The sequence below is a fragment of the Pagrus pagrus genome, assembly GCF_965226575.1.
Source record: "Pagrus pagrus genome assembly, chromosome: 3".
Classification (NCBI taxonomy): domain Eukaryota; kingdom Metazoa; phylum Chordata; class Actinopteri; order Spariformes; family Sparidae; genus Pagrus; species Pagrus pagrus.
Genome location: NC_140187.1, coordinates 12960289 through 12984741, shown reverse-complemented (window position 1 = coordinate 12984741; position 24453 = coordinate 12960289). Strand labels below are relative to the sequence as shown.

At 39.8% G+C, this 24453-nt stretch overlaps 2 protein-coding genes across 4 annotated transcripts in view; one reads left to right on the top strand and one right to left on the bottom strand.

The window, feature by feature from the left end:
- Positions 1-417: 417 nt before the first annotated feature.
- On the bottom strand, positions 418-20380 carry myg1 (myg1 exonuclease). 3 transcript variants are annotated; one of them, XM_084347979.1, is made up of 8 exons: positions 20042-20380; positions 18813-18925; positions 12119-12278; positions 11008-11157; positions 9871-9993; positions 8745-8926; positions 744-968; positions 418-646 (listed from the first exon to the last, which is right to left on the bottom strand). In XM_084347979.1, the coding sequence occupies exons 1-7, from the start codon at positions 20324-20326 to the stop codon at positions 779-781; spliced, it is 1203 nt and encodes a 400-aa protein (XP_084204105.1). In that variant the 5' UTR covers positions 20327-20380; the 3' UTR covers positions 418-646; positions 744-778. The 3 variants fall into 3 exon arrangements, with proteins under 3 accessions (XP_084204105.1, XP_084204106.1, XP_084204104.1); XM_084347980.1 differs by having other exon boundaries at positions 776-968; XM_084347978.1 differs by having other exon boundaries at positions 418-968.
- Positions 20381-21767: 1387 nt separating this feature from the next.
- The window catches only part of LOC311254255 (mitogen-activated protein kinase kinase kinase 12-like), a 30000-nt gene continuing 27314 nt past the window's right edge, over positions 21768-24453 (top strand). The window contains exon 1 of the mRNA XM_084347911.1: positions 21768-21921. The gene's annotated coding sequence lies outside the window, so the exon portion shown is untranslated. The remainder of the gene's footprint in view (positions 21922-24453) is intronic.

Genomic DNA, 24453 nt, shown 5'->3' with positions numbered 1-24453 from the left:
TAGAGATGGAGGGGGGGGAGAAAATCTGGAGCATTAATGAGAAAATTCAAGGCACATACCCCCGACTTTATTACAGGGAAATTGACTGCGTGGCTCGTCCCACTGCCGGTAACCTTGTCTCGACACTGGCTGCCATAAGTAGAACCTCTTTGTGGCGTTTGAAAATTTAATTTCACAGAATTAATCAGGCCTCATTATTGACGCTTTGATGCTGCAGCCAGGCGGTACTAGCCTCTGCCACTCTTTGTTGTGCTACGTTTAATGTCAGCACACTGGAAATTAAAGGATGATCCACTGTCCAGGTGTCTATATACGTTCGCCCCTTGAAAGGTAAGACCGTGGTATTCATATGCTTTGAAGATGTTCACCGGCATCATATTCCCCTGACAGTGGAAAAAACACAGACATATACGGGCAGAATTGGAAAAACAATTTATTACTGGATTTAACCGAATACTGACATGTTTACAAGAGACCAGACTATAATCCAAACAGTCTTTTATGCAAATGAAGCACAAAACAGACCAATATTTATAAGAACAGGCAGAGAGAAGAATAAAAACATGAGTCAACAGTCTGTGTTGGATGTAGGTATTTAGGGAACTGGTCCAAGGTTATTTGGCTGCCGTTTCCATACGTCTCTGTCCTGGCAAAGCAGAACAAAACATCATTATCCCTGACTGGGCCAAACAAGCTACAAACTAACATTTTAATCCTTGCTATCCACTCTGAACTGACTGAACTCCACAATGTGCTGTTGGTTCTCCTCTCTGACCCTTCAGCTGCTTCCGTTTGCATTGGACTGGGCGGCGGCCTGCAGGGTCCTTCGGGCCATCTCCAGGGCTCCTTCCTGGGTCTTGTTCCCGCCAATAAAGCCTCCGGCGTGGACGAAGATGCAGTCCTTAATCCCGCTGAGCTTCGACAGTGCTTCATCGCGAACGCCGCGCCACTCTTCTAGCAGGGACAGCCTAGGACAGGAAGACAGAAGGGCACATTGGCTTACAGATGGACACTATGTGGTCAGCTGCTCGCTTCCTGTTGGCACGTTGCTTTTTGCAAAAACACGCTGTGCTGTACATGCCGGCACAAACACAAACACGGCAAATATAAAAGCAGGTCTGGACTGATGAATAATATCAACAAAATATCAATGAAAGAACAGAATTTAAATAAATAAAAGGTGCAACGTACAGACAATTGACAAAAAAAGTGTCGCTTCTGAAGATTTGCTTCTTTTCTTTCTCCTTCATGACCTGAGATATAATCCTGCCTTCAAAGATGAACTGCAGTTACTCTCAGACATGGCACCGCCACAATCAGCCCCAGCAAATAGACCAATAAAAGGCAGCTTTATTCTTCTCCAGTAATGTGGAAAATCAGAGATTGGCACAGCAGTTGGAAGGCCATACGATGGCACCGGAGTCAACAGGCAATCTTACAAAGCGGGGAAAAGATTGGCTCTGCACAAGTTTATGAGCTGACCCCGACAAAGTGGACAAAAATTCATAAAAATGTAGAGCAGCTCATTTACCACCCACTGCGTGGAGCATACACCTCTGTCTACAGGCTGGCACGTCATTTAAAACACATCAGCAGCTCTCTTTAGTGTGTGTGTGCATGTGTGCCATTCCTGCCTTGATGGGGTTATTATCTCGATTTCTTTTCAGGCTGCTCCTTCAATATATTTAGCAGTGTTTCATTCTGAGTCATCACTTCATCAATCACCCCTCACCCCTCCGCTGCCTCTGCAATAGGCTTTAAAATGCCTTAAAAAGTGGCTAATCCACTAAAAGCCTCACATTTCATAAAACATGTCAACGCTGAAGTGACCTCAGGCTCATCTTCCTCTCCGTCACATGCTTGATGAATTATGGAACTGTATTGTCTAACTCGTCAGAAATAAAGTGACACGGTTGTCAAACGCGAGCGCAGTTTGAAATGAGTAAAGTGTTTTCTCTTGTTCTCAATTTTGAAGGGTTTCTTTCGCAGACATTCAGCTTCCTTTTTGAATATTTAATGCCATTCTGTTAAACATCCTCCACAGTTGTCACAGTCAGAGAATATGGAGCTTTACAAGCACAAAAATGAAGCATAATGTCAAATGATTCCCATGTAAATGTGTGCTGACGCTCGTGATTCTTCTCCAAGGCTGCTCTCCATGCCATTATCTCAAGTCTATGCAGTCTTATCCTTAATAAGTCTGTCATAGGACAACATGGGGAGGAAAGCATGGCAAATCCCTGTTAAATGAATCAACCAATCGATAGCTCCACAGTATGGCTTGGAAACGAGCTCAAGAGGAAAGGTCAACAGGGCTGGTAATGAGGGAAGGAGTGGGAGGGGGATGACTTGTTGTTATGACAGGCCAGGAAGCTCCGATTCTCAAGATGACCCGTCTAAAAATAAGACCACAATTAGCAAATTAACTTCTCACCCGCCCACAAGACCTTTACTATACCACAACGAGACAGACACTGGGGAATTAGTGCTTCATTAGGGGAAAAATATTGCTCCAGATTAGATATGTTGGAGTCATTAAAACATAAAATATCACCAGCGAGCGTTTAGTGGTTCTGCACAGAGCTTCTGCTCAGTCGTCCTCTCCATGAGGAGAGACACTTGTACACGTGCGAAGGTGCTGAATCCTCCTGCAGTTTGTTGACTCATAATTTGGCTAGGGGAAGAAAAAAGAAAACATGCACAATTTTGCTCCTTTTTGAATGAGTCTGATCAGTGTAGGGCTGGACGATGTGACGTTGCAAACCTTGTGACGACAGAAAAATGTCCTCACGTTTTCCTCAACGTTTATTGTGTTGCGTCACAGATCACACTTTTATGGCATTATTTTTTGTCATTTGGACCCAGCCTTGCATTTCATTTTTTACGAACAAACATGGAGGAGAGTGAATGTGACATAGGATGGGGTCGTTTTAAATAGGCGAAAACAAAACGAGGAGCTTGCACCCAAAAGCGGGTCTACTTCTGTCGCACAGACGTGGTTTGGGTATCAAAGTCCAAAACAACAATCAAGAATACCCACACATTTTAGGTCTTTATTTATTTTGTTTGCACCTAAAGCTGGAAAGTGTTTTCTAGTTACCTTTATAGAAGGGATGCACAACATAAATGGATCAATAAATTATCGGCATATTGGGAAATTTATGTTATTGGCCATTTATCATAATTGATACAGAAGGTGGCTGTCTGCACCTCTAAAGTTGGTTTGTGATCCACCAATAAACACAGACCTACAGCGCTGCTGCTTTTCATTCACTCATATGATAGTCCAAAGGCTGAAGATATTCAATTTACAGTTTGTCAGACATTCACAGACGTAGCCTAGGGCCTTTGGAAGTTGCTATGGGCATTTTCACTATATTCTGACAGTTTACTGGCCAAATGATGAATCAAAAAATAAATAAGATAATCTTTAGATGCAGCCATAATAAAAAAAAAGGAACAGCAGATAACTGTGACCGCAGCCAGTGTGTTTTTCAAGGAATAGAGGTGTATATTCTGGTTCAGCTCACATTACTGTCAGTCTATAGGATTATCCTACACAATCCATCTCCAAGGAAGCGCTGCTTCCGCTCCTCTCTTCCATCTCCCGGCTCATATTTCCTTAGCAATGTCATGTTGATAAAAATAGACCCGTTTCCCCACAGGTGCAGTAGCAGGGACACAGGTGATAACAACACCCCTTTCGCGGCGTCGGCACATGCCCACTGGGAGGAAGCAGGCCACCCAGAGAAAGAGCCATCTGGTGCAATGTTTTTATCCACCATACAGGCCATTGTAGCTCCACACCGACCGCCATGTTTGTGTTAAATTAAATCTTTGAAGTGCTCCGCGACCACAAGCAGGTGCCAGCCTTTTTAGTTGAAAGCGCTGCCGCCTGATGAGATTCTGAAGCGGAGTGGAAAAAAGTGTGAGGCGAGGGAGGGGTGGAAAGGTCTGAAAGGTGAGACAGCGAGATAGGGGAGAGGTTTGGATGAGGGAGTAGAAATGTGATTAAGGGGGAAGACAGCAAGACAGATAGGGAAAAAGGTGATGGAATGGAAAAGGGTGATTATAGGGTGGAGACAGAAATACTGTACATGCAAGAGAGAAACATTGAGAGAGACAGAAAAGAAACACTAATGGGAGGACCAGCAACAAGGGGACCTCATGGGAAGAGGTGAAAAGAGAAGGCAGCCACTGGTCAAACCAGGACTGAATCAAAAAGCTATTCCACCCTCTTCCTGTGTCTTCGGGCCACCCACAGAGCATCAATAATGAGACATGTGTAGCCCAGGATAACAGCCTAACGGCTCATACTGTCAGGGCTAACAAGACATTTAAAAAACCTGCTGCTCTGGTGGACTTACAGGTCTCAACCCAAGCATGAGGTATATCTGAGATATCACTTTTGTAAAGTCAGAAATGTATCCCAGAGGGCTTTACAATCTATGTAATATATGATACCTTCAACATTTAGACCCTCAATACGAATAAGGAAAACGCCACAAACAGAAAAACGAAGAGCAACGTAGAGGGACTTGTCTTATAGGAAACAACAATCAATAGATGTGTACCACAAGTACAAAGTAGACAGAAGTAGCCATAGATTTACAATTTTTTCACATTTTTTTTCAGCAATAGCAATTTCATATATTTCCCTTCCTACATAGTAGTTTTCATCACTTTTATTTTGAAGCAGTCACAGGAACACAATGCATTTGTCACCGAGGTAATACTGAATGAAAACGTAGTGTGAATATTTTAGACTGATTTTCGAGGACAAAAAAGAGAGAGATTTATATCACTGACATTTCATAATAGATCATAGAAATCGTCTGTTTATGCCTACAAACACACAAATGCCCTGAATTCAGGGAGAGGAAATAGACAGAAAATGTCACATTATATCACAGCTGTCACCAAAATTACACCTGTTAAAGAATCTGTCTTTTATAAAATCATCCAGTTGGAGAGCTTGGATAGCAGATAAAACAGAGGATGTGATAATAACTACTCGCCAAAATAATGTGATTGAAAGCTGCATGATTTGCACTCCGAGGGGAAATAACTGATAAAAGTGGAAATGTCAGACAATAAGGTGGCATTTAGTTTTATTTTTTTCTGTGAAGGTCAAGCTATCATGTGCTTACAGAACAGAACGACCCTGAACGACTGCTGAACATATTATGTGTGAAGATTGTGATGATTCCTTTATAATCATGAACACGAGTGAGTGAAGTGAGAGGACAGTGTGGCCCATCCATGCAACCAAAGAAAAGAAAGAAAAAAAAGGTGTATTTCAATTTTCTGTGATTCAAGCTACTTTCATTATTTAACCTTTATTTAACCAGGAGAGAAGTCTCATTGAGATAAAAAACCTCTTTCTGAAGGAGTCCTGGCCCAGACAGGTCAACGCTAATTACTATTTTGGTTTGCATTAGCACTGTACTCCTTCCTCATCCCCTGAAGTCTGCATTCATTTTCACAGAGCTATAAGTCCACACTACAAGTCCAGTGTCGAATCCACGTACCCTAACCCTTATTGAATGTTTAGATTTTCAACACCTGCAAGTAACTAAAGGCTAAAATCACTACGACCCCAAAATGTCTAATCACCTCCTGTTGCCTGTCTAAGAAGGCCGAAGCACTGCAGTTAGTTTTTTTTGGCAGCCTAATTCGCCGTCACAACCTGACATTATGATGATCCCTGTTGAACTGCTCAAACACACAGTCCACTCACAGTCTCACAGGGGTGTGACAGAGTGATGTTTCTGTTCATTCACAAATTATCTTTGGCTGATTAAAGACACCAGCTGTGCAGAATTTGTATTTAAGCTGTTACCAAATTATCTTTAATTAAGCTACAGGTTATCTAATGTGCCACTGGTGCTTCTTAAATGCTTTCATATCACATATCTGTGTCCACTTTTAATAACAAACTCAAAAGTTATCTATTCTCTCAGGCTATTGGTCGATCAGTGTGTGTGTGTGATTTTGCATTTTCACTTGTTTCTTGTAAAGTTGTGCGGCTATTTCTATTTGCCTGTGTTGCCCTTTCAGGTTTTTTATTGCTGTGTGGTAGTGTTGTCAAAAATTATCAACATATCAATACATATCTGATAGTGAATATCTGAAGCGGCTTCAATATTCTTTTTATGCAGTATTTATACACACTCTTGTCTCCCTGACAGCAACACACACATTATTTTAAAAGGCCATCAAAAGAGAAAAATATATATATATTTACTGCAGTCCTTCTGCTGTTCTCTGCTACTAGCCAAGAAAAGTTGTGTCTCTTTGTCATGTTAAAGCCTTGTTATATTTATCCCTAACCCTTAATTGAATTTTCCCCATGGTACAAAAATGGTAGCTATTTTTCAAGGTATTTTATCAAAGTGAAACCACTGTTTTGTGTTGTCATGATACTAAGTTTAATGTATGTTGGATGTATGCTTCTTTGATTCAGTTTCAATCATGCTTTTATTCTTAGATTTGTGTTTCTTTTGTTCTTATATGCTCATATTTATGTTTTGTCTATTATATTTTTGTCTTTCAATGAAACGCACAATAATTTGACAGTGAGGAGAGATGTAAGGTTTGATAAGTGATTTGAGTCCAAGCTTAATGAATCTCGGTATTTTGTCAACTGGGAAACTTGATCCAAAAAGGATCTGAAACAAAACCCAAGGCGATGCTGTTCATCTCTGAGAAGCACTAATCACTACTTATATCCTTCCGCTTCAGTCACTGGTGCTTAAGTGCACACGGTAAAGACTCAAGGATCGATATCACATTAACAGCAAAAGTCTCAAACCCTGGAGCACAAGAACCGAATCCAGAATGAAAAAAACATCAAGGAAGCAACATGGCTGCTGGAGAGATGATCTGTACCAAATGTAAAATGAGGCACTCTGCTTAATTCAGTCAGGATCTGGTGAAAAACTAAAAATGTCTCCTGCATGAAAAGCTAGGGGCACGTTTCCTTGGTCATGTGTGCTGTATGCTGGGATTTAGGGCAGCATTCAAACAACACACCAATTACAGGACTCCGGTGGGGATGCTGATGACGTTATTAGAGCAGCATTGCAGGTCGGAGCGCGAGAGGCGCCTCAGGTAAACAATTCCCCCTCCAGAGGTAACGAACACAAACTTGAGAGGTGTTAATCATCTGACAAATTCACACAGAGGCTCTTTGTCTTTGTCGTCACTGTCATTATGTACAGGGTGACAAGACAAGAATACCAATGTGATTTAATGAGCATCTTTCGATTTAGTGCCGGGCTCGAAGCTTTGAGGGACCTCATTACTACTAAGAGATGCAAAAAGATACTCCACAACAACAGCAGCATGCATAATGGCGCCTGGTGCACAAGGCAAGGAAGGGCAGGACATTTATACAGTATGTATGGCTGAAACAACAATGGGTTTGAGCAATTCAAACTGACTAACAGTATAAGGCATGAAATGTATTAAAAAGCTTGAGAGACCATTAGAGGGAGAAAATAAATGGACATATCGTTAAAAAGAAGGAAAATATCAAGAATAAAAGTTGCAGTTTCAGATATAAACAGCCTAAAACTTAAGCAAAAAGTAATCGCAAACACAAAGGTTTGTCCGATTAATTGAAACGCATCTAAAGTTGTAGCAAATGTGGAATAATCAGGAAGTTTGATCCAAATATCTGATGCATAAATACTGCCACAAAATGTTGTATGTATATTATTGATTTGGGCCGTTTCAGTCCTTCATAGATTTAAGGTCAACATTGATATTTGACCTTTCTTCTTCGGTAACAAAGAAATAATTATTTTCATTGCATGCCTTTGTGAAATAATATCCCTTATCCAATCTTCTGCCATTTGCTCTCGCTCTCTATTTTTTTTTTTTAACGCAAGTACATATTTGTTCAGTGCTATTATTTAGAGATTAAAAGGGCCTGTAAATATTTGTGCAGATGTGTAACTTCTGATGTGCCCAAATCATATTCATATCACGAGAGGGCTGCGTGTAGACAATGGAGTGCGCTCAATAGAGCAATTAACATTTATTAAAATTCACCTTCATAAAAAATCCTGCAGTATGTTTAAATAAGTGGCTGTAAATAAAAGCACCTGTCGAATTGCTAAGCCAGCACGTTCTGTATATCTGCCAGCTTGCTGTGTTAGGAGCAGAGGGTGCAATTAGCAAGAGGAAAACAGAAAAGAAACACCGGAGTGAGAGGAGTGGGCATGGAGAAAGGGCTCAGGTGTCTCTGTTAAGGTGTTGGGAGTGTTTACATCCTTTTAACCCCTCAGAGAGCAATGTGAGAACAAAACCTCTGTCTCAACTAAAGGATCATCCTCATCCTACAAACAAGTATTTCCATCCAGGCAGGAATCGGTCTCTCACCGGATGACACGTCAAACCTCTGTGCGCAGTTGTCAAACGGTCTGATAAGCATGAAATCGTACACCATGGTTCGTCTCCGTCACCAGAGCTCAACTCAATTCAGCACGTCTGGGAGACTCCAGATCTGTGCCTGTCACTGTGCTGTACACCAACGTTTTAAAAATCCTGTCCAGGAGAATTTCGTGTGTGACAGTCAATGTTGCAACATCCCTGCAAGTCCTGCATGTTTGATTTCTGCTACGGTAACTCATGCAAGGCGTTCCCTCCACATATGAGATCACAGACTGTACCCCGTGAAGCAGAAATAACATTTAAATAATCTTTAAACTAAAAATTAACTTTGGGTGAAGTCACACCTGTTCTGGAAGGTGTTGAGCCCAGCGGGCACGCACTGGACCCTCCACTGGCCATTCTGGTCGGGGTAAAGGACAAACTTGATGGGCGTGTCCACTTTGAGCTCCTTCTCGAGGGAAAACAGATGCTCCTTCCAGGGACACCCACCCTGGGTGAATGACAGCACCTCCCCACTGGGATCTACCTGAAAGTTAGAAGAGAACCAGAAAATTAACAAAAAAATGACAGACAAAGAGATGAGGCCTTCAAAAACAATTGCAGTTTTCTGTGTCATTTAGGATTTCTTAGAATTAAGAACAAGCGTAAGAGAGTAGTCAAACAATTCCTTGACACTTACAGCTTCATAAGCAAGTTACTCAACATCATTAATCATATAGTATGTGATCTAACCAGAGCTAAAATATGGACCCAGAACAGTCTTTTTTGCATCAAAAATAACATTTGCCATTGAAATGAAAACTTGATTGAAAAGGTAAGCATTGGCATTGAAAAACTTAGACTGGAAAAAAAAACAATGAAAAAGTTCCACTGGGAAAAAAACAAGGGGATCAAACATGGAAATCACGCAGCCCCTCAAAATCCCTCGCCGCCATGCCAGAACAGTGACTGACAATCAACAGTGAGGGACTGTCATTGGGGAAAATAACTGTCAGTGTATCAAAAAAGAAAAAAAGAAATCAGATCCTGAAGAAAAAAAACCACAAGATCGTCATTGAAATAAAAAAAAATACAAAAAATAATGTTTAATATGTTACATGGTTAAAAATGAACATGTGTGATTCTTTATTTGATTTTTGATTTTTTTTTATGCGTGTGAATTTTTTTTCCGAACTTTTTCAGTGCCAGTGAAATAATAATAATATATGTTTTTCAATGCCAAACTGTGTTTCCAGTGACTACAACTAAAAACTCCATTTGGCTCCACACTAAACTACAATTTCACCATTTATCTCGCAATCTGTCAACGGCAACACAGAGATACAGGGAAAGGATTTATAGGAATTCCCCCTCTATCAGAGATGATGGAGCTACAATTATTTGGTGATTATTATCTAACAGATATTTTACGCAGCATATTCTGTTACGGTGACACTGAAGATGGACAATGACCCAAGTGCCGAGTTGTACCTGATGCCTCCCCTTCACAGCTTCCTCCACCACCACACGAGCCGGCAGCCATGAGGTCTGGTAGAAGTCCAGCCGGTCCAGGAACTCCTCCCCAACCATCTTCATCGCCTTTCTGAAACCCTCCTGGTAAAAAAAACACGTGTACATGTAAGAATGTGAGAGTACTGCATCAGCTTATGAAGACAGAAATATAGTTTATTGACAACTATCTGTTATTTTGATGAAAAACCGATTGAGACCATGTACGGGATACACATGCATCTGATTGAAGGGGCTGCTGTGTCTCTGCATTTTAGGAGTCGTGGATGGAGGAGATGAAAATCTCTCGAGTTTTTCAATTACCGCAAAGAGTTTAGAGTTCAGCAGGTCAGTCAACCATCATCATTCTCTGGCAAACATTTTTTAATATAAATCCTTCACACTCTCTGATTTCCCTGTGCAGTTTTGCCTGGCAGTGTGGGTTAGTGGGAATATTAAAAAGAAAGTGCTGAGACAAGAATTACAATCATGTGAACTGAAATGTGAAACAAACATACAGGTTCGCTACTCCACTGAGACGGCCCCAAACAATGGAGAAGAAAACTGTCTCGTCAACATATGTGCAAACTCAGGCTGCAGGTGTCTCATGACTGCAGGAACCAGGTGCTTTTTCCCTGCAGGTCTTCTCACACGAAAGAGAGATGGGATATTCACACTAGGTCTTCTCTGGGCCTCAGTTGCTCAAATAATGCATCATACCTGTCATATTTTACACAACAATCTTAGTCTAGCTTAGGTGCCCTTTGTGTGTGATTAGCACTAAATGATCTGCATCTGCAGACTGCATCCAGAGAGGATTATGACATACTACCATGCAGATAAACCGAACATTGTTGTGCACAAATGTTCTTTTACCTCTTTCTAACAAAATGTGCAGTTAGGTAAACCCTTTGACGCTGCTACATTTGACATTACTATTTCTATTTGGTGTAAGAAAGTATTTCATTCCTTGAAGTTTATTTGAAGTTATCCGGTCTTTCACTTTAAGACAGACCCACAACACACGATCTAACACACCGGATGTATAACAAACGTGCTGCATCAGATCGGTCCATGTGTTAAGTGTGGGAATACATTCACACTCGTGCAGTCCCTCACCTCAGTGTCCTGACTCTTGCTGTTCCAGCGTGGGTTCAGGTGGCCGACACGTGCGCTCAGCGTGGAGGAAACGGAGTAGCGGGCCTCCCCGTCATACTGTGAAATGCCGTTGTCTACAGCATCCACCTCCTCCACGAAGCTCTCGTACAGCTGCAAGGGATTGAAACAGACATGTGAGGTTGTGAGCCTGGAATGGCACGGGAATCAGCTGTTTTATGTTTGCGCTCATTTTGAAAAGGAGTAATTAGAGGTAAAGGTAAGAAATAGGACTTTCAGGAGAGAGAAATGTAGTGAAGTCCATTTGGTCACAGTGTGCGGCCATTTACTGAAGACTTGAGGTCATTAAACCGAAAAGGAAAAGACAAATCGCTGCTACTTTACAGTTCACTGGTAAAACTCAAAAAAAAAGTAGAAGGGGAGCAGAGGAGCTGAGACCCATTTTTTTGTGCTGAAAAGTCACCTCCTCAGTGGAAGGTCGAGCACCAAAGGGTTGACATTTTACAAGTGGCTTACGGGTGGAACTAACTTTTGGGGCAAAAATAGAGATTCAGTTTGTCTGAGCTGGCAGAGGACGAGGCATGTGCCATCCTAAAATAAATAAAGCCCCAGCCACGAGTAAAGGGATTAGTTGGGGCTTTAAACAAACTGACACATCACAAGGCTGATGATAATATGAGTTAATAGTGCTAATATTTATGGTGATCTAAGATTTAGCTGGCTTACTGTGCCTGGACATCAGAACAACTCTGTTTGCCAAGGCCTCCTGCTGGCCCGGCTGTCGAAAATGCTTTAAATACGACTGCAGTGTATTCCTACCACACTCTAATTCAAACTGTCTGATGCGTGGTTTATGCTTTTAAAACAACCAACATGGAGATAAGTGTAATTAATTTCACCAAAGTAACTGATGAGCTAGCTGTCCTCTTTACTTTAATAGACTTTTCTGATGTGGTCTTCATGTTTCATGATGAAATTGAAGCTGTTCAGATTCAATACACCGCCTGAGGCGAGGGAGAACATCTGTTTCCAGCAGAGTGTTTGTGTTGCGAATGAAACACAATGCTTGCTAATGGTTGCTATAGCGCTGCCTGCTATAAATCCGTCCTCTCACCTTGTCAAAGAGCACCTCCAGCTGCCTGTCATCCTCCTTCAATTGCGTCAGCTGGGCCAGCAGCTGACGTCCGAAGTGTACGTAGACCAGGCCGGCTGAGCTCAGCTTGGTCACCCATGGCTTCTCTGGAAAGAGGCTGTGGAAACTCTCTGCAAAGGTCCTGAACAGAGGAGAGAAAATGGTGTCAGCTGACAGCGACAGAGATATTCAGACAATATTTCTATTGACAGTGGGTGAAAAAGGTCATCATGTAAGTGCTATCTCTGACTTGTATGTATGATGATGTGAAACAGATTGCTTCCACTTAATGCATTCCTACTGGGCCCAGAAGAGCTGTAGGTATCAGTTGGCCAAAACATGAGTGGTTGATCAGAATTAAACTAAATCACGGCTGTAAATAACATTTATTTCAATCATAGATTAAAATGAAAATCCTCACATTAGAGCAGCCAGAGAGATGACTTCAGCTACAAACAAGATCATCAGGTGTAAAAAAAACAAAACAAAAAAAAACAAAACACTCCATGACAAATATAAAATAAGTATCTTTTCTCATAATCTACAGAAACAATCAGTTTAATTGTAAGGTTGGAAGTAACACTGGAAGTATCAGCTGTTAACCGGGGTCTGAAGTTACATTTTTTCCTCATCTGCCACCGTGATCATTTCTACCATCCATTTAATTTTTTTTTGTCTGCCACTTCTCAACGTAGAAGATGTTTGAAGTGTTGACACTGTCACTGGTACCTGGCAGTAGAAATATGAAATATATCACTGCCATCTTGTCACCTTCAGCTCTGACTGTTCTTCCCTTAAGAATTCACTTTAAAAAAAAAAAAATATGTATTAACATATGAATCACCTGTCTGCCTTGGTGACAGGCGAACTGAATTCTTTACCTGACACAGACAACATTTACCCTGTATTTGGCAAGTGGCAGCTGCTAATTTCATCCCTGCTTGTTATCGATGACTCGATCAATATAAACTAATCAGAGGCCGTTTTGATCGTTAGAAACATTTAGAACTCTGTCCGGTAAAATTGCAGAAAAGTTGCTGATAATGGCTTCACAAATATAAAAGTTTGCTTTTCTGCTTCATAACATTGTAAACTGAAAACTTTGAGCTTACTTGACTGTTAAAGAACCAATAAATACAATAACATTTTTATTTTATTTTTTTCTTTGTTATCACTCTTTATTCGCACCCAGGAAGTCCCATGAGCTTAAAATCTGTTTTTCAAAGGAAGAACTGGCCAAGATGGCACATCATTATTATTCAACATAACAAGATCATCATAACATTGTCTTATTCATTTGGGAGTTGCGAGGATGTGCTGCTTTTCTCTGTTCTATATCAGTTTAAACTGATTATCTTTGTGTTATGGCCTTTGAAAGTACAACCTCTGACTAGAGGAAACTCTGCTCACCGTTTTTGTTACCTTTTATGGACCAAACTATTAATTGAGGAACTACACAGCTGATTATTTGATAACTGAAATGATCAAAACCCTATTCCCACCTTAACAAATGTGGTGAAGATAATATACTGAAAGATTCTTTGGTTATTTATATAAAAGAAAACTAATTAAATCAAATTTTGAGCTAAAGTGATCGACTTGTTGTGACAGAGCAGTAATCTTGAACTGAGACAAGAGCCACGCAACATATACAGAAAATGGAAATCAGCTTATCTCAATGCTAAAAGCTAGAAAACACTTCAAAGTCTGCAGACAGATGATATCCAACACTTAAGCTAACTCTTGGGAGATTAAACATTAGTGTTCTGCCCATAAACACCGTTCACATTTTCTCCAGTAACTGAGGCCTCTTCAGTGAAAAGTCTGCTGCAGCCGGATGTGTGCTGTACATTACTGGCTGTGCATCACACATCAATAAAAGGCACTTTCATCCATAAATGTTCTCTTTAGCTTCAGAGCGAGTTTGCATTGACCGCAGAGAGAAAGCATGCTCCGGTCTGTTTGTAAGCGTGAGCAGATAAATAAAAGCCACCGGAGGTCTCTCCTCTCAGCTACGTGCTGAGATGGGTGGGCTCCAGCACCCAGCCACTGCTGGTCATTTAATTCAGGCTTAATTAGGATGCTTGGGCTGCAGCACAGCGGAAAAAAGGCAGTCGAATGAATGAGTGACATGCTCGGGAAGCAGGGGGTAATCACAGCCATTAAGAGGGCTAATTGGCCAAGCTGAGGCATTTCTATGCTGATTATCAGGAGATGGGAGTGAAAGAGCGAGAGGAAAATGACAGAGTGAAATGGAGAGCGGCTGGAAAAGATGTGCTCACCAAAAGAGAAGTCATCAAACTGTTTGTGTGAAATCAAAGATGGTTACGTCTCCTAGAAAACTGGCATTTAGCACTTAGAGCTTAATCAAGGTGAGTCAGTAAAGCAAAAAATAAAACCAAGAACTACTTCGGCAAGAATGAAGTGTTGCAAAGCATACTCAACTTAAAATGCACTACGCTTCCCACACTGCAACAGCTGCACCACTTACTTTTGCTAAACACTCTATCATGAGAAAAAATAGCTTAACGCTTCCTATCTACCATGTGCAAAACCATGCTTCATGACTCTTTCCCCTACTAAAAGCATCACAAGGAACTGAATGACTCATGAACCTAAGGCACGATAAAAATGATATAACTGGGCAGTAATCACTCACCTCAATTATTCTGAGGTCAGTAATATAATGACAGGAAATTTGGCTTGCTGTGAGAAAAACAGAGCGCTGTGTTGGCTTTCATGACCTTTAAATGTCCACACTTTTGGCCAACAAAGGCCAATGTCACTGTACTGTCAAACATTCTCTGACTCATTCAACAGTTCTTGACCCCTGAGCCACATCCAAACTACTTTTACCCGGCTGTGGTTTGGAAAGAAAGAATGTTCAATCTATCAAATATATTACATGGCTAAAGAAATCCAAACAAGATTGAGAAATTCCAATCTGGTTACCTCCGTCTACAGGCAGATGGAGAGGAGTGTTCCTTTTTAATTCATTTAAATCTCACTGTGACCTTCAGTACTGTAGAGCAGATGGAATGGTCTTATAGAAACTGTAATGGTCTCTGGGTCATTGCTGGTTCAGCTCCTTCCTTCCTGAGTCTGTGGTATTCCAGTTTGCATCAGATTTAAATGTGCAATATGTGAGAATATGAAGCAATCTAAATGTATTTATCGCTGAAAATAGGGCCACCCTCAACTCTCTTGGTCGTCTATAACAGCTGATTGATTATAACAGCTGGACTGATTTCTATGCAAAGGACTCGTTAATGCACATTCGCGTGTACCTTGCCTCCCTGGCTGCTATAGACAAGCAAGAAAGTCGGACAGGATCTTGTTTCTTAAGTTTTGTTGAAATCCATTCAAACATTGTCAACACAAAGAGACTAAAGGCGTAATACGTAAGAATTGGCCACTTGTCCAATTTATACTTGCCAGCTGCTGCTAACTATAGCTGCCGTTAGCTAGTTAGCTCAGTTAACCATGCAGCTAATGGGCGTATACTCCGCCCAGACTGGGAGCTCGGAGCAACGGGAGAGTGTTGATGTTGTTTGCTATCAGACTGTCATCCTACAAAGTGGCTAGGGACTAGCTGGTTAGCATGCTAACTTCAATAGATATCTCTGCCACACAATGCACTGGACGTTGCCCAATTATTTCTTCACAGTCTCTTGATAATTTTAGTTAATTTATGAATGTTTAAAAAAAAAAAATCTTACTTATTGCAATCTTTCACACATTAAGAATTGCTTCACATTGTTACATATAGTTACTTTAAGAGAATAATTATCAATTGCGGACCTGTTATCATGCATTGTTTATATTCTGTGAATACAACATAACGGGAAGCTGTGTTTGCAGGTAACACACACGGCCAGTGGAGGCAACTTAAACCACATCACAATAAAAAGCTGCATAGAAACAGCTTACCTATATGATTCCTCTGCAGAATGCATTCATCACTGTGCCACTGTTACAATAATACATTTGCTTACTTTTATTTCTTTGCTTGCTGAGTGGGAGCAGTGAGTGCACTTAGGGTGAGCGACCACAAACATAATCCCTGCCAGATCTAATCTGTTGTGCTTTAGTAACCTTCAGTCTGTGTTTAGAGAACATTTCTCATGCCTCCAACTATTACAGTCATTTCCTTCCCTGCTTAAGAAACTTCAGAGATAAAAGTTTTCCATATCTGCAGCAAAGAAATTGTCTTCAAGAAAAAAAAGATTCACAAACGTTATTTTTGTCTTTAGCTTCCACTTCAGGGGAAATTATACAGCATTTTGCAAAGTTTGGATGAAAACAAGTAAAGAACCTCTTTTAATTGTTCTCGATGCTGTATTGAATGGATTAGTTCAAAATTTGGGGAAATAAACATTTATGCTGAGAGATATGTAAAATTGATACACACTGCAGTACACATTATTATCTTTCTGTTTAATATGAAGCGAGAGCCGGCAGCCAGTTAGCCGAGTTTAGCATATAGACCAGAAACAGCTAGTCTTTATCTTTTTCCTGGCTGGACGCAGCAACTCCCTGGAGTTCATGCTTCCCCCGTAAAATGGCTAAATGGACTACTATGGTTTTAGTACAGAAAAAGCAAAATAGTGTATTTTGCAAAAATACTATTTTAATGGCTTAATTTTATGCGTTTTATTTACACAGTTCTGTTTTGAAGTGTTTATATTGCTGTCAACTTCATCTGTGCAGTCACAGTTTTGAAAACGTGCTCTTGAAATGAGGACTAATTGTTCTCGTCAGCTCCGTCTCCAACTTCCTTGAGCACCCCAGCCCACTTTCATCCATCCCCGTCATCACAACCATTTTGCCCCCATCAGCGCATATGAGTGACAGCTACATCCTCCTGTGGCCCCCTGACAGTGTCGTGGCAGCCTCCGTGCCTCGTGAACCGACAGCGGGGGTGCGTTCAATTGAAGGAGCGCTAATTATCACTAACCACCTGCCAGGAAGAGAGCCCTGGCATATCTTTATCACCGTGGTCATAAAAGCTATCACTGATTATCATCAGGACATTAAGCTGACAAGACATCTGGAATAGGCTGATTACTGATGAGACTTGGAGTGAATGCAATCATTTGGAAGGAACTTTGGCAGGAAATACAGTAGAAAACATTGAGCCTGATAATTCATGATTTATGCAGCCGGGTGCCTCAGAGGAGAACAGATACTGAGAAACCTCTAACCTCAGATAAATATGATTCTTTTTGCTTTGTTTTCTGGAAAACAAAACAAAAGAGCAACAGGTCTGAACTCCAGTTTGATTTCCTACTCTTGAGATTAAGAAGCCAAGACGTGGGAAAGGAGAAGATAAGAACTTAAATCCAGGTGCTTTCCAGGCAATTATCAATACGTCTTTACTTAAGAAAGTATATTCACGGATTAAAGGATTTTGCCAATTCATCTAAAATAGATTTATATTTTTTGTACTTCAATAAATTGTTAAATATCCACCTTCATGTGTCATTTACAGTGCTTTAATTAAAGATCATATTGATTAATTTGCTGTCTTTCTCAATTTACCAACTAATTTTTGGGTCAAAAATGTTTTTCAAAAGTTCCCAGGGCGACATTTTGACAGGGCTATAACTACATTTTTACCCTATTAACAAATAGTAAGCCGATTATTTTCTTCAATACTGTTTTGTCTATAAAATGTCAAAAATTAGTGAAATTGTCCCCTGTAATTTCCCCAAATCAAAGGAGATGTCATCAAATGTGTCAAAACACACAAAGTACACAAAAATCTGAAACTGAGAAAAGCAGCAAATCATCACATTTGGATGTTGGAACCAATTACTTTACAGCATTTTTGTTATTTTGAGTGTCAAAATAATTGCAGATTAATTCATATCAATTAAATAATCAAGTAATTGGCGAGTATTTCAGTTCTACAATTTTAAATGTCTTGATTTGTTCAACTACCCCAGTACCAAAAGGATATTCAGTTAACCGTCACATAAACAAAACAGGAAAGTAGCAAATCCTCACATTATCGGAAATGGATCTACGAAATGTGGAAAATTGACGATTAACGACGATAACGATTAATTAGTTATGTTTAAGCTCCAGCTGACGCAGACATAAATATTGGCCAATAACGTCTGTAATTAAAAACAAAGCAATTGAGTCTTTTTCACTGCAGACACCGTGACAGCTTCACACAGGAAAAGCCCAGGTGTAATTCATTAGATTCATTATGATGGCTGGCTCAATGACATGGCTTACCGGCACATCTAAAGGGAATGAAATTGCTAATAATATTAGTTACCCCTCTGGCTTTGCAGCTGGGACATGTTGAACATGAAGGGGGCCCGTCATGCTATTTTACAGTGTTTGGATAGTTTTTCTATCAATGACAATCACATTTTGTACTTTTATTTTACCTCAAACAAATACAGTAATACAGTACAATGAAATATATTTATGTTAAGAATACCATCATGTTCTTTAGATGATGAACACCAGACTGGACTACATCGTGAATCAAAGTCAAACTGTCAATTTCAGCAGGCATTCCCAAACATTTACATTAACAGCACCAACATTATAATTGCTCTGTAGTGTTAATGTAGTGTTACTGATTTTAAATAAGATTGTATCATGATTTACTTAACAAACTTAATCTCTTTGCAGAATCTTACTGCCACAGTTGTACCTCTGATGATGGTCATAGCGATGCTTCTTTGGGTCAAACTCTCCTCCCACGTCTACAACAATGTCACACTCTGCCAGCTTTGCCGGGTCCCTGGTCCGGATGATCTCAGCATCCTGTGCGATGAAAAGAAAGTTTAATATCACCTGGTATCAAGGATTTTATGTATAAACCTTTTAAATCCAAGAGTCAAGTACATTTAAATCAGTTCTAGGTTCTGGGTCCCAAGAATGATGCGACACAATTCATTTCCCTTTCATTGCATATCCATGTGCATGCATATATGCACCCATATCCCAGTACCCCTTACTGATTTTGAGTAGTGTATATTCTGGCTTTAACCTAGTGATTATCGAGTCACGTCAGGTTAGGTAATAGAATATACACACATACATACACACACATATATATGTATATATAGTGACATAACATTGTCAACAGAGATTTTGCCACACTTTTTGCTATCCCTTTCAATAAATCTGGGTTTTTTGTAGCCAATTGCTTTATGATAATTTTGTATTATATAATTTTAACATCAATGTGATAATGTACCTTGATTTGTCATATGTTCAATTAGTTAGATCAGACTATTTCTATTTCTACTTTCGTTGTCCAGAAAATTCACTGCATTAAGATATCAATCTCTATTACATTATATATCCTGTGACAGAGGACTTTATCACCCTTTCCTGTTGTGGTGTGTTATGTTTGGTGGTGGAGTTACATCCTTGTTTACATTTGGGACACAGATTGTGCCAAATGCTGGAAAAACAATAAGTCACATGCAAGCTAAATAGGTTCTTTGTTGAAATCAGTCTCGCTTTGAGCCAAACAGTTCAGATAATAAGTCACCTTAAAAAGATCCAATACTATGGCATGGCACTTTCTCCTGAAAAGTAAAATATATGACTACACTAGATTAGTTTTGGGTACACTATGTGTAATCTCTCTGTTGGCTCCATCTATCTGTACAGCAGCACCCCCAATTGGAGTGCAAAAACATGACAATGGATGTCTGACAGTATAAAAAAAATAAGAAATTAAAAAAAATAAAATCTTATCCATACAAATCAGCCAATGCAAACGGAACAAACACATCTAAAGCGTGGTTTTATCAACAGGGTTTGAATTGAAGCAGCAACCGCACAGACTGTAATTAAACAGCACCAGCTGAGGGAACAATACAAGCAGCCCATCATCCCGCCATAACCCTCCATCAGTGCTGAACCTACCTTGTACTCAGGCAGCTGTCGGAGGAAGAAACAGGCCAGAACTTCATCACAGTGAAAGCTGCCGTTGTGGGTTCCGATCGTTTTAACGGTCATGTTGTCAGTGCAGAGCTTCTTCGCTTGACTCGACATGTATCGTCGTAGTTCAACGCGAGTAACGTCTACAGAGACTAAACGACAGCAGTTAGCTTGTGAATTCAACAGTCGGAAAACACTTGCTGGTTTGCTCAAGTTTATTTGAGATGTGATTTTAATTAAGTTGATCGCAGCCGTGCGTACACACCACATTCAGACACGACTTCACACGAGACGTGCCGGTGGCGGACAGATTTGGCAGCCGGACCGGAAGTGGTGCACCTGTTAAGTGAGCCGAAAGACCCCGAGGAACGGGGAAGTGTTTTTGTTATACAACACTGGATTTTGTTTGTTTGTTCGCTTTATATTTTCTTTAATAGGCATTTGTGACACTAACAACATAACTGGAGGCAAATGAAGCGAGATATTAGAGATTTTAGGGATCAAAATCCATTTTATATAATAACTAAAATTATGTGACAGCAGAGGGCGCTGAAGACAATTAAAACAAGCCTCACACACACACACAGTGCTGTGGCTGCTACATTACATTTCTACAGTACATCAGTAATAAAGTACATTTATTCACTTGTACCTTACTTTAGTAATTTTATTTATATAGCCCAAAATCACAATCGCATTACCTGTGATCTGTCCTTAGACCCTCAATACAAGTGAGTAAATGTGTGCCATATTGAAAGATTGCCCTCCTGTCACACTTTTAAAGTTACAGATTTGAAATCATATTTGACTTCCATTGATCATTTAGATCTGAAAACACAGAAATTGGCAAAAACAATTAGACAACAAGACTATTTTAGACATTTCAAATGTACTCCTTTTAATTAGCAGACCTCTAAATTCTAAATTGTGTTTTGTTTGTTGATGTTTGGTTGTGCTGAGAATGGACTGGATTTTTGGACTTGTATAAATTGTTTGTATGTATTTGAAGTTCTTGAATTAAAAAAAAGAAAGAAAGAACAGGGGCAAAAAAAAGATGGAAGAAACGTCACACACACAAGACTTTGAACACATGATGAGAAATTAATAACCTGTAAAAAAATATCACATTTTTTTCTTAAATAAAGTCCTGGTATGATTTTTAGAGTTACATATCATAGAATAAAAAAGAGAAATAGAGAATAGAATAGAATTTATTATTGTCAGGCTCACTAACTGGGCAAATCGAGGCCCCAGCTTGCATCTGCCTCAGGTCAATGGTCAAGGTCACATACACACACATATTGCTTCTGTCTGGCCCCAATTTGACTTTCAAAATGAAAGACAAAAATAATAATAATAATAATAATTATAATAATAATAATAACAAAGAGAAACATGATGGTCCTGATATTTTGCTATGGATTAAGTTATGTGATTGTTGCTCTTTAGATTTAAGGGTTAGTAACAAGTGTATGTTTAATTACAGTGGTTATAGTAGCCTATATATTTCATAACAACATTTACCTTGTATCTCTCTTTATTGAACATATAAATGAACTGCAGGCAAATATAAGCGAATATAAACATAAACACACGGGATGTGTAGGATCGTTAAGGAGGGTCAGCCTCAGATCTCACCCGCAACTCCCGTTCTCGCGGGATCACCTTCAAGATTTATTGACAAGGTAATTAGCCAGATGGGACCCCTGCACGGAGTAGTAAAGGCTGAGCGGAGGCACCATCACGTCTTTCGGGGTTTTTCTCGTGTGGAAATCTGCTCTTTCCTCATTTACCAGCCGACCCACCGGCTGGAAACCAAACAACCCCGCGTGTCATCGCATTCAGCAGCACCGAGGCTGAAAAGGGTAGGTTTTTTTTAATTTCCTGCTAGAATTATGAACGCAGCATCTGTTTTTCCTGCAGAGCATCAATCATCTGCCCTGTCCAGTGTGAATATATTCATCTGATATAATGTGCACACACACAGTCTTTGAGTGCAATTAAATGCTATTTCCCTCGTTCTGGACAAAGAGTGTTTGAGGAACACAAGATTCTAATCTGTAATCCAGTCGAATATTTGCTGCCATGTAGGTTAGCCTCACCGCAGCCAGGCGGCGCTGTAGGTCAATCATACCGCCGAGCTGCTCGGTCGCATATCACCACCTAACCACCGCACGTTGACAGCTCTTTATTTCAGCCTAATGAAATCGATAAACATTGATTTAAGAGGGGGGCTTCCATTTTCCTGACAGCGCAGGGTGTAGGGTTTCTCCTGACAAAGATGGCCATGGTCCAGCTACATGTTGTAATAACCAGACTTCTCGCCCTGGACTTGCTCCAAACAAAAAACAAATCAGTAATATTATGGGGATTATTTTTTTTAGATTTGTAGTTCAAAAATGTGAGAGGGCCACAGTGTCCTGCAACCTTTTAGCATTGTGCCAAATTTGCCATTAGGGAGAGATACGTTTTATTTTCACTTGCTGAAAAGAACGACAGCATTGATAGAATCAGCGTTTAAATCATGAAATAACTCAAGATAAGGCAATTTTATTGCATATGTAAGAATTGGCCACCTGTCAAATTCATACTCAGAAAGATTGGGGGGCAGCAATATTACCAGAGTAAGCGCTAACTGTAGTTGCCGTTAGCTAGATAGCTCGGTTAGCCGTGCAGCTAGCGGTCTGGGTTAGGAGCTCGGGGACCAGGGGAGTGTTTGTTTGTTTTTTTACAACGCTGGCACAGGAGCTTTGGTCTGTGGTGGGCTGGGGCTAGCTGGCTAGCATGCTAACGTCAGTAGATATCTCTAGAACGCAATACTTAGACATCATAATGTCAAAACTGCTATTTATTCACATTGTGTTGATGGTTTTAGTAGTTTTTTTAGGTTTACGCTAAAATTCTCACATATGATAATGACTTTAGAGGTGCACTGTGTAGTTTTATGGCAAGAAATATTATTCAAAAGAGAAAGTTAAATAATAATAATAAATTAACAAACTTTTGTCGTTTTCATGACTGCAAAAACAAACTGACCTTAAAGGACAACAAAATTTCATACTGTTTTACTTTGTATACATGTGGCGGACCCTGCCACCTTTCTAGCTTCAAACAGTGATCTGAGGACCTTATTTTCCTCTGAGAACAGCTTGTTTATTCAGTTAAAGCAAAAATTTATATTTTTGTATTGTATTTTATTATTACCACATTAATATTGTAAATATTAAAATCCTGAGTTTGAATTTCTTCTCCGAAACTACATAGTGCCCCTTTAAGGTCAATATAAATATGCAATACAATTTGTTTTCATTTGTTTCAGAATAATTCGTTTGTAAGAAAACTTATTTAAAAAAACAGCTAAAGTTGAATAATTTTTTCCAACGTTCACATCTTCTGGATCCCATTCATAGTCACAGATTAAATGAGTAGATGCATTTGGTACTTTCTGCTGTTGCCTTCGAGCCTCATAGCTCCTCATCAGCACCATGGACAGCGACTGCACTGACAGACTGCCGGCTGGTGATGTTGCACAATAGCTGTTTCTTTTGTTGGCAGCTTGTTTAGGAGTCTTTTTCACATGTCATTTATATTGTCTCTTTCTAAATGTGTCATCGCTTCCATCACAGTTTGGTAACACGTGATAATTGGCCTTTTTACTTCATCTGAATTAATGACTCTTAACACAGGTAATATGTGATCCAGTCAAGTGGGTAATTAGCATAATTCTGTATAATTGGTGACTGGTATTCCTCCAGAATGCAAATTTAGGAAACAATGCCTCTTCCTCTTATTATTCTGCATACATTAGGCAAATTAGGGACAGATCATCTCGTCTTTAACAAGTTATAAGTGTTGACAGAATGTAACAGCTGCCTAATAGAACAGACACGTGCAAAGACAGAATAAGAAAGGTTCAGATTTGTTGGCTCAAGGCCATGATTGTGTGACAAGTACAAGCAAAATACACAATAGAATCACAATAGAGCAGAGGCAGGAGTGAGGTGAAGTATGAATTATTTAAACAAAAGGAAGAATATTCAAGAAAGCACCTAATTTACCAATAACGCTTGACTTAACTGACTCTACTAACTAGGTTTTTTGTTCACTCATGACACATAATAATCTCTGTTGTGTCTTTAGTGTTACAATTGTAAGAAAATCCCTCAAATGTAATAATCTGGGAGGGAATATCACTTTTCGGTTTAACTTCTTCCACACTAAGGCCAATGAGGAGTCACAAGAAGTACAATACAACTGACAATTAAGGAGAAAATCTGAAACAAAAAGAATCCGAAAATATCCAGTTTCTTTGTTTTTGTCTCGAGTAGTAGTCTAGCTGCCCTCTTTTTCCCAAAAATCCAATGAGTCATGGTCACAGGCAAAATGAAATAAACAAG

What these genes read in the sequence shown, in the direction of transcription:
- myg1 (XM_084347978.1), bottom strand. Translation starts at nt 20,326, where the DNA reads ATGTGGTGTGTACGCACGGCTGCGATCAACTTAATTAAAATCACATCT. An exon ending in CGCTATGACCATCATCAGAG is followed by an intron (nt 12,279 to 18,812) that starts GTACAACTGTGG and finishes TCCTCTGTTCAG; the next exon opens with GACCTTTGCAGAGAGTTTCC. An exon ending in GCAAGAGTCAGGACACTGAG is followed by an intron (nt 9,994 to 11,007) that starts GTGAGGGACTGC and finishes TTTTTTTACCAG; the next exon opens with GAGGGTTTCAGAAAGGCGAT.